Source organism: Lemur catta, chromosome 25 (genome assembly GCF_020740605.2).
Source record: "Lemur catta isolate mLemCat1 chromosome 25, mLemCat1.pri, whole genome shotgun sequence".
Lineage (NCBI taxonomy): Eukaryota > Metazoa > Chordata > Mammalia > Primates > Lemuridae > Lemur > Lemur catta.
In genome coordinates, this window is record NC_059152.1 from 10413840 (window position 1) to 10428325 (window position 14486).

Genomic DNA, 14486 nt, shown 5'->3' on the forward strand with positions numbered 1-14486 from the left:
ATAACCCTGATTCTAAACAATGATGAAGACCCTGAAAGAAAAGAAGCTAAAGACTAATATCCACCGTGGACATAGATGCAGAATCCTCCACAAAATATTAGCACATCAAATCCATCGATATATCCAACTGATAGCCTATTACAACCAAGTTGACATTCAAAAACCAATTAATATATTTACAAAACTAATTAATGTATCTTACCACATTAAGAGAATGAAAAAAATTATATATTTAACGGATACCAAGAAAACATTTTTAAAAATTAAACATCCATTCATTATAATATCAGTAAGTTTCTAATGTCAGGAAATAAATTGAGAAAAAGTGTCTATGAAATGGAAATCTGGTGAAATTTTGAATTCTTTCAGGACAATGTTTAGTAAAGGTGGTAAAAGTAGGCACTTTTACAATTAAAATACAAGTTTAACAAATCACTGCTCAGTATAAATTATTTAGTTATACTCCTATATACTAGTAAAAATTAATTACAAAATAAAAATTTGTAAATGAGTCCACGTATATTAGTATAGTAAAATACAGTATACCTGCGAATAATTCTAATGAAAGATGTGCAAACCTTTACACAAAAAATTGGAAAACATTTTGAGAGAAATAAAGATGACCTAAAAAAAGAGGAGAAATATACAATGTTCATACATCTGGAGGCTCAATGTGCAAAGATGGCGGTTCTCTCCAAATTGATGGGTAGATCAACGCAGTCTTCATCAAAATCCCAGCAGGGTTTCTTTCTGTGTGCGTGAAAGTTGATAAAACCGATTCTAAACATTATGGGACATGAAGAAAGGCAATAGTAGCAAATACAATTTTAAAGAAAAGAACAAAGTTGGAGTCTTTGGCTACCAGATTTCAAGAATTATTTTAATTTTACTGTTACAATATATAAGATAGTTTTGTATTAGCACAGAGATAGAAAAATAGGCCAGAATATAATGGAGTTAATAAGTAAATCCACACGTTAATCACTGAAGACGTTAGTAGGTGACAGTACAGTGCAGTAGGGAAAGGATTATCTATTTATAAATGGTACTGGGTCCATTGGATAGCTTTATGGGGGTACGAGGGAATAAATCTTGACTTCCTTCCCACCCTCGTACACAAAAAATCAATACCAGCTGGGTTGTAGCTGTCAGGTGAAAGATAAAATAATAAATTTTCTAGAAAATAGTACAGGAGTCTCTCTTCATGGCAGAAGACCACAAGCATGAAGGACATGGTTGATAAATTGTATTATAATTAAAATCGACTGTGTTCATCAAAGTTGCCATTAGGAGACTGAGAAGGTGAGGTGCAGACTGGGAGTAGGTATTTGCAATGTGTATATGACAAAGGATCTCATATTTGAAAAATGTGAAGAACTCTGACAAGTCAGGAGGAAAAAAAGACAACCTAATATATGAAAAATGGGTAAAAGACTTCTTAGCAGTGAGTCTTCAGATGTCCAAAAGCGTATGAAAAAGTGCTTCAAGTCAGTAGGCATCAGGAAAATGTAGATTGAAACTGCAATGAGATACTACTACACACTCACCAGAATAGCTAAAATTAAAAAAACTATTAATAGTTACACCAAGTGTTGGTGAGTATGTAAAGCAAGTGAAGCTCATACACTGCTGAGAAGAGTGTAAACTTACACAACCATTTTGGAAACTGTTGGGCAGTATCTAATGTAGCTAATTTATACATCTATGACCCAGTAATTCTACTCCTGGTGCATCCTCAATAGAAATGTGGTCATGTTACTCACTGTAAAGATGCACAAGAATGTTCATCATGAAATTATTTGTAATAGCCACAAATTGGAATTAACTCAAATGTTTGTTAGGAGTTAAATGGACATATTGTGACATATTCATACAATGGGTTATTTTAAGGAGTAAAATTGAATTAACTACTACTTCATGCACAGCATGGTGAATCTTATGAACTTAATGTTGACTAAGGAAGCTAATACAAAAGAGAACATACTCTTTTATCCAAAATCAAAAAAGGCAGAACTAATCAGTTGTTAAAAAGTAATGGTTACCTTTGGGGAATGTGAAGACAGCCTCTAGGTCGTAGGTACTATTTTTAAATCTGGATACTGATGACATGGGTTTGTTTACTTAGTAAAATTTTACAAGCTATACGTTCATGACTTATATGTCTTTCGGTATCTGTTGTAGTCAGTAAGAATATGGCATTTCCAAATCATAATTTCATTTAAAAAAACCCAAATGACTTGAATATATTTCAAGATCTGGGACACAGTGTACAAATTTTTCAAGTCCCTTCTCCCAGTCTTATTATAAATAACATCTAGGTGGAGTGTTATTTATAGGGTACAGTAGTTTTTCTGTTTTCCACTTTCCTTTAATTTATGACTTAAAAAAATTTATCAGCCGGCTAATAGATTGTAGGCATGGATTAAATATTTTAATTACTTTTCTTATATCATACTTTAATATAAAAACTTTAAATTCATGATGGATGTCTTATTATTGTAACATAATTACCTACAAATGTATCTGTGCAAAAAAAAGGCATGCTATTTGAACAACTGAAACTAAATCACACATTTGACGTTGTAAGAATCTGTAGGTGCATTTTACTATTTTCTTATCTTTGTGTTATCTTGTTAACACATCCTATTGGATGGCACCAATCATAAAAAATGGGCTATTGAGCAGTTTCACATTAAATGCAGATTAAAAATCTGAAACAAAAGAGAAAAGGATGGTATATCATGGATTTAGTATACATTGGGTAAGAGACACAATTTCAAGGCCAGTTTCATCATTTAGTAGCTCTGTGACATTTTGTTGTTGTCGTTGTTGAAGATTTGTAAAACCTTTATATGTCATTTGTTTCCTCATATGTAAAATGCAGACAATAAGATTATATGTAAAGGGTGTAGCTTAAAGCCTGGCCCATAATAACTACTTAATATGTGACTATAGATTTAATAATAATAGATTTTTTCATCTTAAACAGTAAAACAAAGTTAAGCAATTTGAAACTAGCAACCAAACTTTTTTTTAAGGTTATGGAATATTTCATGTTTATGTGCCCTAGATTTGTAAATAAAATATGAATATAAAAATAGGGAGGTCATATGAATTATCCAATTTTCAAATGATGATAGAATTAATTACTTTTGTACTGGACTCTTATGTCCTCTCTGCTAAATCAAGTTGGCATTAAAAAGATTATTATTTCTTCTAAGGGAAACAAAACTTTGTTTTTATTTTAAAAATGAATTTGCCCTTTTTATTAGCGTTAATATGGTATAATACTTAATGTAATTTCCTAAAGATATTAACATATTTATTTTTTCTAAAGTAATGGAATCAGTATATTGCTTTAACATCTCACATACTTAGATAAGTTATTGGAAGAAATGTTCATTTGTTTTATGTTTTATGGATTTGGTAATTGTTTAAATACTAAAATTGGTCAAGTGTATTGTGAATTTTATATTTCTTTTCCTTGATTAGCTTCATATAAATCATTCTCCACTGTTTGCAGGAGTTCAATTAAATGATTCTTGTTAACATTTATAAGAGACGTGTCATGAAATCATTCTGCATCGCTTATGCATAATTACAACTTTATTGTACTTTAGTCAGTCTTTTAACCCTGTGGACCATTTGTCTTGTGTTGTGTGTCTAGCTGATAATTCATCCTCAGCACATGCTGTTGCTAAGCCTTTCTTTGGATATTTGGATATTCAGTCTGTTACATTGTTGCTACTAATTCTTGCTACTTGAGGAATTGTGTTTCTTTATCGTAATATAGATCATTAAAGAGCTTCTATTACAGATACTAGTAACTATGAGTCTTGATTACAAATTCTTTCTTCTGGAAAAATCCCACAGCACTATGCAAGTGTGTGTGTGTGTGTGTGTGTGTGTGTGTGTGTGTGAATGTCTATGTTTAGATGTGAACGTGATGATGGAATAATATAATGTCTTTGATAATCATTGATATCACTAAAATATGGCATATTCTGTTTACTCAATAAATATTAAAAGGAGATCATTTCACATTTTCTTGAATTATTTTTCTTGGAATAGAATAAATATAAGAATTTGTCCTTTTGAAGGTGGAAAAGTGCATGGTAACTACACTATACTGGACATGGTTATTTTGCTTCCTTTTGCCCCGGAATCTAAAGAAATGAATCCATCACTCTAGTAGGTTAATGTTTAAATTGAAAACTTGAACTTTGAATAATAGTAAAATATCTTGAAAAATTTATAGTGAAAACCATGCTTTGCCATTGAGTTAAAGTGTTGTTTCTTGAATAGTAATAACAGTAGTTATTAAAATACAAAGGAGAGGGGCTAGGTTTTGAAGAGATTTTTCTGAAGACTAAAAAATTAGTAAAGAAGCCAAAATACTCTTTACCAGGGCTTAAGAAAATTCCACCTATATATTTAGGTTGATATTTTTTAATATCACTTTACAACATTTTAAAAATAATCACTCTGTATGTTGCATTTTATGCACATTGCCTTCCAAGAGTTTGCTTACTAAGGCATAGAGCTGCTTAGCTATTGCCCAAGATTTCTGCCTAAGTAGCATTAGCTTCTTACCTGATTAATGAATTTAATTTTCTAAGGAAAAAAAATACAAATAAATATATGAAGAGTGTGAAGCAAACCTTAATTCTCACAGGACACATTTTATAGAAGGAAGGCGAGTTATGGAAACTTACCTTTGAGACTAAGTATGTCTCTTGATGTTGAAATTTTTTATTTTGCTTGATTTGGTAGTAATCTGGAACATTGTAGAAGGTAGTTTTTATTGTCTTACGGCTTTTTTGCTTGTTCTGTTTACAAGAGGGATATAATTACAGTTACTTATTTGTTAAAGAGTCACATATGATTATGAGACTAGCATTTATTAATATGTTAAAAATAACTTGATTCATATATAATTTCAGAATTATTTGCCAAGGCATACCCTTTTTTATATTGTGAAATTTTATGAAATTCTAGGAAGATTGGGGTAAAAGAAATTTTACATTATATATCATGAGGAAAATTATAATTAGATGCTGTGTCTCCAAATTGATCTTTTTAATTGAATAGATTTTTATAGTTAGAGGAGAATAGTCGTTTCCAAATTGGGAGGCCTGTTATGTTTCAGAATTAGGTAAATGTTCACATTTGCTTTTGAATATTTTGGATTATCATTATTTCATTTACTTAGTGCATTTCTAGCCTATTGCTTTTGAAGTTCTGATTACTAAATTATTTGAGATTTTTTTGATGAGATTAAATGTTATTAATTAAAAGTTTGAATACTGTTTCTTATCCTTTAGAATTGGAAGTAGATTTTGGTGCAAGGACCACATTTTAATTGATTTAAATGACAGTAACTCAAACATTGCTAGATATTTATTTGTTTGTTTGTTATTTATTTTGGCTTTTTCTTTCCACAGCAAGTTGATGTGGAAAAATGGGTATGTGTTTCCATGTGTTTGCAAAGCAATTGTGATCTAAAAGTGCATGTTTGCTGTTGCCTCTAATCCTTTTATTTTGCTTCCTAGTGTGGCTTGTATTATTAGTGTTGAAACTAACTGCTCTGTTGTAATGAACAAATATTTTACAGGTCTCTAATTAGAAACTTACGTATCTGGTTTTGCTTCATCTGTAATGGGATGTATTAAAATACTCTTCCATCCCTAGAACCATATAGTTTTAAAATAATTGGGTTTGTAATGATGACATGAATCTGGCCGACGGAATGGCTTTTATTATTAGTACTGTGTATCTTTTGCCAAAAAAAAAAAACCTCTTGAGTAGTTAACCTCAAAATCCCATGGCTTTATCCCTTATATTTTCCTATATACTATAGAAAAAGGCAGTCATATATATTCATAAATTTCTTAAAAAGTGAAGGTGAATAACTGTGTCATGTGGAAAAAGGCAGTTACAGGAGTTTGGAGGCTAAGTCTGAGGGCCAACATTGTCACAAGTTGTGTAACGAGAACAAGTTACATTACTATTCTTGGTCTCAATTTCCTCATCTGTTAGGGAAAAAAGAGAAGGAGTAGACCAAGGTCCTTTTCCAGTCTTAATACGACAAGATTCTGGATGGAAATTTAAGTCTCACCAAGACTGATAGCCTCACTCCACGTTTTTTTCCCTGAGAGTGTAAAACAGTGAGGCTTTTCATTGTTGAAGTGCTTGGTTTTTATTTGCTCTGTGACTTAACAGGATGAATCATTTAAGATTGACTTAGCTGATGGCTTCATTTTATCTTCATGATATTTCCTGGTCTTGGGATCCAGTTTTCTTGATGCAATATTTTGAGAATTCTGCCATCTTTCCAGTAGCTTTTCAGTGCCCTTTTAATAGTGTTCCTCAAACAACTGTGTGCCCACCTGGCTTTTTGTGATTCTTTGCTCTTTACTTTCTTTCAGCCCTTAATAGACAAGGAAACTTTTGTTTTTTAAATTTATCATTTCCATGATGATGAAATCCATATTGATCTTTGAGAGCTGCCACTTCTGTAGTATATTCCTGGGAATAATTTAAATTCATTATCCCATCATACTTAAACTACTGCTATTTTTTTTCAACTACTTGTTTTTGAAATTTCATGCCTTTCTCTCTGTGTATAGTTAAAATTCTGATCTAACATCTGTTATGCTTGTTTGTCTAGAGTGCATTTAACAACACCAGATTAAGACCTTTAGGAGCCTTATAAAACTTGATACATATGGAAATGAAAATGGCTTCTTCATAAATTTTCTAATAACATAATTCTGGATAGATTCATCAAAGGTCTATCTCTCTCTCTCTTTCTCTTCCTTTCTCCCTCTCTTCTCCCCTTTCCTTCCTAATTTCCATCTTCCTTCATCTCCTTCTCTCTCTCCATTCATCAACGTCTCTTTGAGCCTCTCTGCACTTGTTTAATTGTAGCCAACTGAGTCATCAAATGCTGCTCTTTATATTTTAAAAGAGAATAACATTTCTAAGTCTTGGCTAAAAAGGTAATTATTAATAACTATTATTTCCATCTACTCCACTCCACTTCCAGCCCTCCCCTAGCCTACAGCATGGGTTTCCACTGTGGAGGCCTAGGACTGAAGTCCTGGGTGAGGCTGGGGACAGTAAAGGATGGAACAGATGAAACTGCTGTCTGGAAGCGCTGTCTATAGACTGAATGATGTCTTACCCATATACTTCCTCTTTTTAAACATACGTTGATGCTATTGTAATTGTTAAAATACAAAATCATTTCAAATGTTCCGAACCCAATAGTTATTTAACAAAATAATGAGTTTTTGCATGTGGCTACTATCATGTGAGGGTCTGTGAAGTGCTTTAATGTTATCAAGGTTCATTCCTGTTTGAAATTGTTTCAAAAAATATACAGAATCTTCTATATTCTGCTACAGGCATTTTTTTATGGGTAGGTGGTAATCTGAATACAGGACTGGCTTTACATGTCTTCAGGTCCTTATTGTCCGCATGTCCTCTGTAGAGATCAATTTGTTGTTTTTTGTAGAGAAATTCTCTATCGAGACAAGCTGGGAAAAGAAGAAAGCCCTAGATAGCTCTTCTACTTTTTAGGCATTCATGCAACTCTGTGCTTTATAAGCATGTGTCCTATCGAGATAACATGTTAGTACTTATAGCAGCTTATTGGAATCATTTATTTTCCTTTATCATTCTAAAGAAGAACTAGAAAGTGTAAGTACATAAATATGTCAAATCTATTACACTCAAAAGAGAAGGCATCCCTTTGAAATACTGTCTGTACAGAGTTGTTGATAGGTTGAAAAAGATACCAGTTGCTACAAATCTGCTAAAAAAAAAAAAAAAGTAGAGTGAATTCTTTTTAAATATATCTGCATGCTCAGATAACTGGATGCCAGTAATAGTCATTAACATGAGCGACACGAGAACACTTCTTTGGGATGTATCATTACGTGTACAATTGTACTTCCACGGGCCAGTAGGTGAGCCTCTTTCAGATGCTTTGTGAGCCTACAATCCACATGTGTGTCTCATTGGGTCAGTCTTGGATATTTTCATCAGTGGAACCCTAGAAAGTTAAGCATTCCCATAGGATATTTTGATTAAAAGAACAGTAGTTAAGGTTTTTCACAAATATATATCCCATGATGCTATTAGATAGTATATATTGGCATATGCTTGGAACTTAGAATTGTTAATATTAAATTTCACTTTTCTCCTAAAAATTGTTGGGTGCATCATTAATTCAAATATAGCTACCTACAAATCCAAGTCTTTGGTGGTAAAATAAATTCTCCTCTTGCCAATGCAATGAAGTTTGTTAAATATTTCCTCACAAAGGGGAGGTTACCAGCTGGATGATTATGAAGAATCCTAGCATCTTGATACATAGAGAGGAAAGGATGGCAAAAAAGGCTTAAATTTGATGGACATTTTGTATGCAGAATAGAATATTTTGCCTCTGTAATGGAAACTTCATGCCAGAAGAACGTCTGAGCTTAAATTCCTATTTTCTCAGATTGTTGCATTTGATAATTCTTTTTAATGACAAGCCTTCCCCCCAGTGTTTCTTGCTTTTTTGCTAATTCCTTATCTCTATAATTTTTGAGGAGACATTCCAATAAAAGTTATTTTAAAGGTTCTAAGATAGGTTATTAGAAGTATTAATTTTAGAAAACTAAGACGTCATTAGAAGTATTAATTTTTACTAAACTGAAATAATTAAAAAATCAAAGTTGAAATGAAAGACATAATTATGATAGAGGAGCTGTTCTACATCACCTGAATTACTGTTTCTTTCTTTGCACCAATAACAGATTAAATATAATTATGCATTCCCTTGCCAATATTTGTTAACTTTTTTCAGAATAAGGTATTGCTATTTGGTTTGTTTTTCTCCTCATAACCGTTTGCACTTACTGAGAAAGTCCCACAGGTCTTCCAGATCTGCTGTATCAAGTGACTTAAACGCTTGTAGAACAAAGACCATTTATGCTTTTTTTTTGTCATTCACTTGACACCCAGAGCCATCTATATGTTAAAATGTAACCATAGCAGTTTCTTTTCTTGGGTTTCATGTTAATGTAGCATGTACATGGTTCTGCCCTAATCTCTTGCTTGGATTTGGAGCTTCATCCGACCTGTCATTCCTGAAGTAATTAATCTAACCCTGGGACACTGAGTTACTGCCACTTGAAATTTTTCCATAAAGAACTAGAATTTTCCTATTTGTATTTTTGTGCAAATTGATCATCATCCAAAAAATTCTTCTTAGACAGAAAGCAGGTTGAATCCATGTAATCTGTAATTGCCCTTGTAGTCATCCCCTACTCTATTTTGTCTAATGAAATTTTAGCTCTTAAGTAATGTTTATGAGTGAAATCAATCAAATAATTATTTCTTTGGTAAAATTATTGTAAGCAAAAAATTATATCCTCCACACCTAAAGAGGCTACTTTCTTCAATATTTATCCTTATGTATGTTTCTTTTTTCTCTTTTCTCTCATGTCAACTTTTAAAGAGTTTTTTGTTAATATTCTTTTTCCATTTGCTACTTTTTGTTTTATGTAAGTAGTATTTATACTGAAATTAAAATAATATATTCATCCTTTTTGTTTTAATGTGTTTTGCTTTCTTCTTTACCCTTAAATGATCCCTTTTGAATATCTCGTGGTGCTATAGCTTTGGTAATATCTACCACTTAAGCAAAATTGAATAATAATTGATTTGTAAAAAAAAAAAAAAAAAGGTTAATGTCAGTAATGCCACTAATGCCACAAATAATCATTCATGGTCTTGATTATCTTTTGAGAATAATGTTTGTCTGTTGCATCTACTGTTCTTTCTCATTCTACAGACGGGTATTTTATCATTTGCTAATTTGCAGTATTCCTTCTATTTTACTGTATATGCAGATTACTTTCCTCCGTGTCTGGCTGTTCCTGCAGTCAGACACAACTTAGAAATTCTGAAGAGCAGACCTCAGTAACTCTACTGACCATTCTTTTTTCTGTCTACCGCAATTTTAAAGCATTTCAACTTTGATGAATGACAAAATCAGGGTGAGAACATTTTTTAAAGAAAGATCCCCAAGACCTAGCTCAATTTGAAAAAAACATCTCATGAAAATATCTATTATAAACCATGGGCTCCAATCAAAATGTTAGATTTTTATGTTTCTTTGAATTAAAGCTTAAAAATGATTTTGCCTAATCCTTCATTTAGTGATCAGTAGTGAGTCACATGCAGGTATGTGACTGGTCAGTTTCAACATGAAAAATGTTTCCTGATATTATTTACCATTAATATCAGTTATAAAAGTGTAACTGAATAGCCTATATTTTCCAAGCCAAAAATGAAAAGGCTTTTTTACAATTTACCCTTAAAATTATAATATTAAAAATTAAAAAAATCAGTCTCAATGGAATTTCCATGTAGTAATATACATAATACTGTGTAAGTATGTTTCAGGCAAAAAAAGAAATATTTACAATTATCTATATTAGAAAACCTTTTTTTAAAGCTAATGTGCCTATGCATAACTTTTTTCTGTAGGACTTAGACATGCTCTGACAACTAAATTCAGCCCCAAGTTTGGAAATACATCCTTTTTCCTTCTTAGTTCTTTTTCATCGGTGTACCTTTCTTAGGAGTAAGAAATCAGAGAAACTTTGTGAGTCTAAAGAAAAATGAAGTACACACACACATACATACACACATATTATGTTTTGTAGAAGAAAAAATGAGCTATTATAATTCATGAAGAGACTGTGTCATTTTAAGAGAAAAAGAAAAGTTTTGTGATTTTTCTTTGAAATTCACCTCTCACAATATGTATCGTCTAAGAAATTGCTTACTGTTATTTTGCATGAAGTATGAGCAGCTTATTGCAGCTTATTAGTTTAGAATCTACCTTACCTGTTTCTAATCTACTGTTTCTACTAAAATTAGTTGGATTGCTGTTTATGTCACTGCAATTTTATGCATAAAATGAAATGAAAGTTTTTTTTTTTTCAAAAACATTTTCAGAGGATAGATTTAAGATTATATCTTTTATTGGTGCTTAGATACGTTGTAAATTGAGTCCCCCATTATTAGAGTGGCATGTTTTCACAGAATAAGGGAGAACTAATGTAAAGACATTTTTAAAAAGAGTTTTGCTTGCTACAGCTTTTCTCTAGCATGTAGTTGATAATTAAGTTTTGTTGCGACAACACAGTGAATGTGTTTTTTATGTTTATTTATAATAATGGAGTCTTTTATAAATAAGAGATATTTTTAATGCCTTTGAAATGATGTATATTTAATGTTTTCTCTGTTTTCCTTATGCCCCTACAGAAATTCATGATGAAGGTAAGACATTGGGTCATCTGCTACATTTCTAACACTTGGTATGTTTTAAGTATGGTTATATATACTTGTTTTATCTTTGAATTCATGGCACTTTTCTTCATATTTTAAAGTTTTTAAAAATTAAATCAAACTTTGGAACTTTTAAATTTAAATAAATAAATCACATATTTAGATTTAACAACTCAACAAACAATATTTGACATCTCTGGGTCATATTGTAACATTTAGTTTAGTTAGTCAATGATAGGAATTTCTCTTAAAATAAATTTTCTCTATAGATCTTCATTTATAATGTTCACTCTGGGGATTATATTGTCTATTTTGTGTTTAAGCACTCTTGTCTGAATACAGTGGGAAATTCTTACACTGGGAAATTAGGAGAGGCACCAAGAAACTATGTCTGCCTACTCCAGGAGAAGTGAACATAATTTGCCCCTTTTCATTTCTCAGCTAAATCAGAAAAATGAAAAAGTTGTTAAAGAAAAGAGAAAAGCAAAACCCATGGTCATATCATTGAAGGAATATATAGGGAAGGATAAGAAAATCAGAATGTAATTATTTTGGGATATAGAACCTAAAATTTTTGTTTTATTTCTATATGCCTACCACATTTCTCCTGTAACATTGATGAAATTTAATTTTTTGTCTTAAAAGCCAAGAAACATTAGATAAATTTATTTGTATTAAGTTAATAAAGGCTTAATATAATTTATAGTTCAGAAAGAATGTCATTTCAAAAGATAGAAGCTTTGAGAAGTTATTAAATCAAAATTCTGGATGTATGCCAAGTGCATTGGCTTAATCTTGTAATACCCGCACTTTGGGAAGCCAAGGCAGCAGGAACACTTGAGGCCAGGATTTCTAGACCAGCCAGGGAAACATAGTGAGATCCCATCTCTACAGAAAAATTTAAAAAAAAAATTAGCCGGGTGTCATGAGATGTGCCTATACTCCCAGCTACTCACAAGGCTGAGGCTGATAGCTTGAACCCAGGTGTTCAAGGTTGCAGTGAGCTGTGATTGCATCAGTGGTGATAGACTGAGAGCCTGTGTCTTAAAAAATAAAAACAAAATTCTGGATGCAGATTGAAAAAAGTTGAAGAAAGGGAAGTGTACTCTATGTACACTTGTTAGTCTGTTGAATTAGTTAGGTGTTATCTGTATCATTCATTCATATTTTACAAAACTCTAAACAAGGTACACGAGTGGGGTATACCCCAAACTGGACCTATTGACCATTAGTAACAATTTGGATGGGATGACAGAACAGAGCATTTCTTTGAAGCCATGTACCAACAAGGACATGGAACGTTTTCCAAAATTTTAAATAACTCTCTCATTTTTCAGTAGAAAATATTATGATTATATTGTGAAGAGAGGACATTAACCATTTTAGACATCATGAAACAAGGGTTTTGTTTGGGAAGACATTATAGACAGCACAAAAACATGAATATTCCCTCTCCCTGCAAATATTAATAAGCAACTAAGGAAATTGGGTTTGAAAAAGTTCACTTTTTCTTGCTAAATCTGCATTTGCTGTATCCATTTTATTATCTTACCCTTACTCCAATCTCCTGTCCAATGCCATATTGACCTCCTCTTGGGGAAGGATGAATGAAATAATTACCTAAAACGAATATCTCAAGCTCTCGTGAGAGCAGATTCATATCAAAACCAGTGCAAATAGAAAGATGATGTGGAATCAGTTAAAACCAGGTGGTGTGCTTAAAATAATTTAATTAGGCTCTGATTTCTTTCAACCATGAGGCCAGAAGGCCAATGGCTATTTTCATACCTGCACTGGATGATCTGGAAAGTTTAGAATGTGATGAAGGGGAGAGCATATATGTGCAATTAGAGTTCATTTAAGCCACTGAAAAGGAAAAAAGATGCTGAACTTTCTTCAGCTTTCACCTTTCAATCATGGTTTGCTTTGGGTTTCATGCCTGAAAAAGCATTGTTTAACCTCTTGGAGCCAGACGGATGCTTTCTTACAGCGGGAACCTACTTCTGCTTGTTGGTGTTAAACAGTGATGACTTAGTACTGTCTTAACCCTGATATGTTCCCTCAGGAGACTTTCGGGGAAGTCACTGTGACAAGTAAGCCATTCATTGTCAAGTGTCTGTCCTGGCAGTGTTCAGCTGGCTTTGTCGGGGACATTTATTTTGAACTGAAGCCAGGATTCTCATTGATTATTGTAATCACCCTGTGATTCTCTTGTGTGATTCACTGCTTAAAGGTGGCAGGACTGTTTGAGAATGTCCTGCAGGCTAGGGACCCACAGGTAGAGTGGAATGCCAGGCTCAGTAATCTTGTGTATCTTGTGCAGTGCACATTTGTGTTTGTAAGTCATTCTCAGATGAGAGGAAGGGTTACAGACAGAGATTTGTTTTTTTTTTTTTAATTTTTCTCCCTGAAACAACTAACTTTATTTCCACGTGTCACTATTTATATTTGAAGATAAAAGCTTCTCAACTTAAATAACTGAGCACTATGAAAGAAATTCTTTTAATGCAAATTTTTGTTTCTGTTACATTTAATATTGGGATGTGGTCTAGTACTACTTTAAAGTCGTAAACTCTTTTTAAGATTCCATTGTGTAACTTCTAAAACAGCATATTATAACAGAAAAATTCTCCTGCACAGTCTGGTTTATTTTTTAAAAATCTCTTACCTAGTAAAGTTCTAGAATTATAAGAAATGTCCTGTGTTGATTAACATTGTATTTTTGTATAGAAAAGATGATTAGGAAGACAAAAAACTTTAAAATATTTAGATATTATATAGTTAGTAAATTAAATGGCTTTAATCAACAGTAATACAAAAAACATGTTAATAAGCAAGTATAGATTGCAGACATATACAGTTATCTCTCTGTATCTCTGGGGGATTGGTTCCAGGACCTTCCACAGATACCAAAATCCATGGACGCTCAAGTCTCTTATAATAAAAATAGTGCAGTATTTGCATATAACCTGCACACATCCTCCTATGTGCTTTAAATCATCTCTAGATTATTTATAATACCTAATACGATGTACATGCTATGTAAATAGTTATTATCCTATATTGTTTTTAAATTATATTATTTTATTGTGATATAATTGCGTTGTTATTTTTATTGTTTTTTTCCCCCACAT

General features: G+C 32.2%; 1 protein-coding gene across 5 annotated transcripts in view; it reads left to right on the top strand.

The window, feature by feature from the left end:
- RYR2 (ryanodine receptor 2) overlaps nt 1-14486 on the top strand; it is a 596087-nt gene that overhangs the window by 244815 nt on the left and 336786 nt on the right. For all 5 annotated transcript variants that reach the window (XM_045537281.1, XM_045537279.1, XM_045537276.1 and 2 more), the window contains exons 4-5: nt 5445-5465; nt 11329-11343. In XM_045537281.1, coding sequence (XP_045393237.1) covers nt 5445-5465; nt 11329-11343 — 36 coding nt within the window. The remainder of the gene's footprint in view (nt 1-5444; nt 5466-11328; nt 11344-14486) is intronic.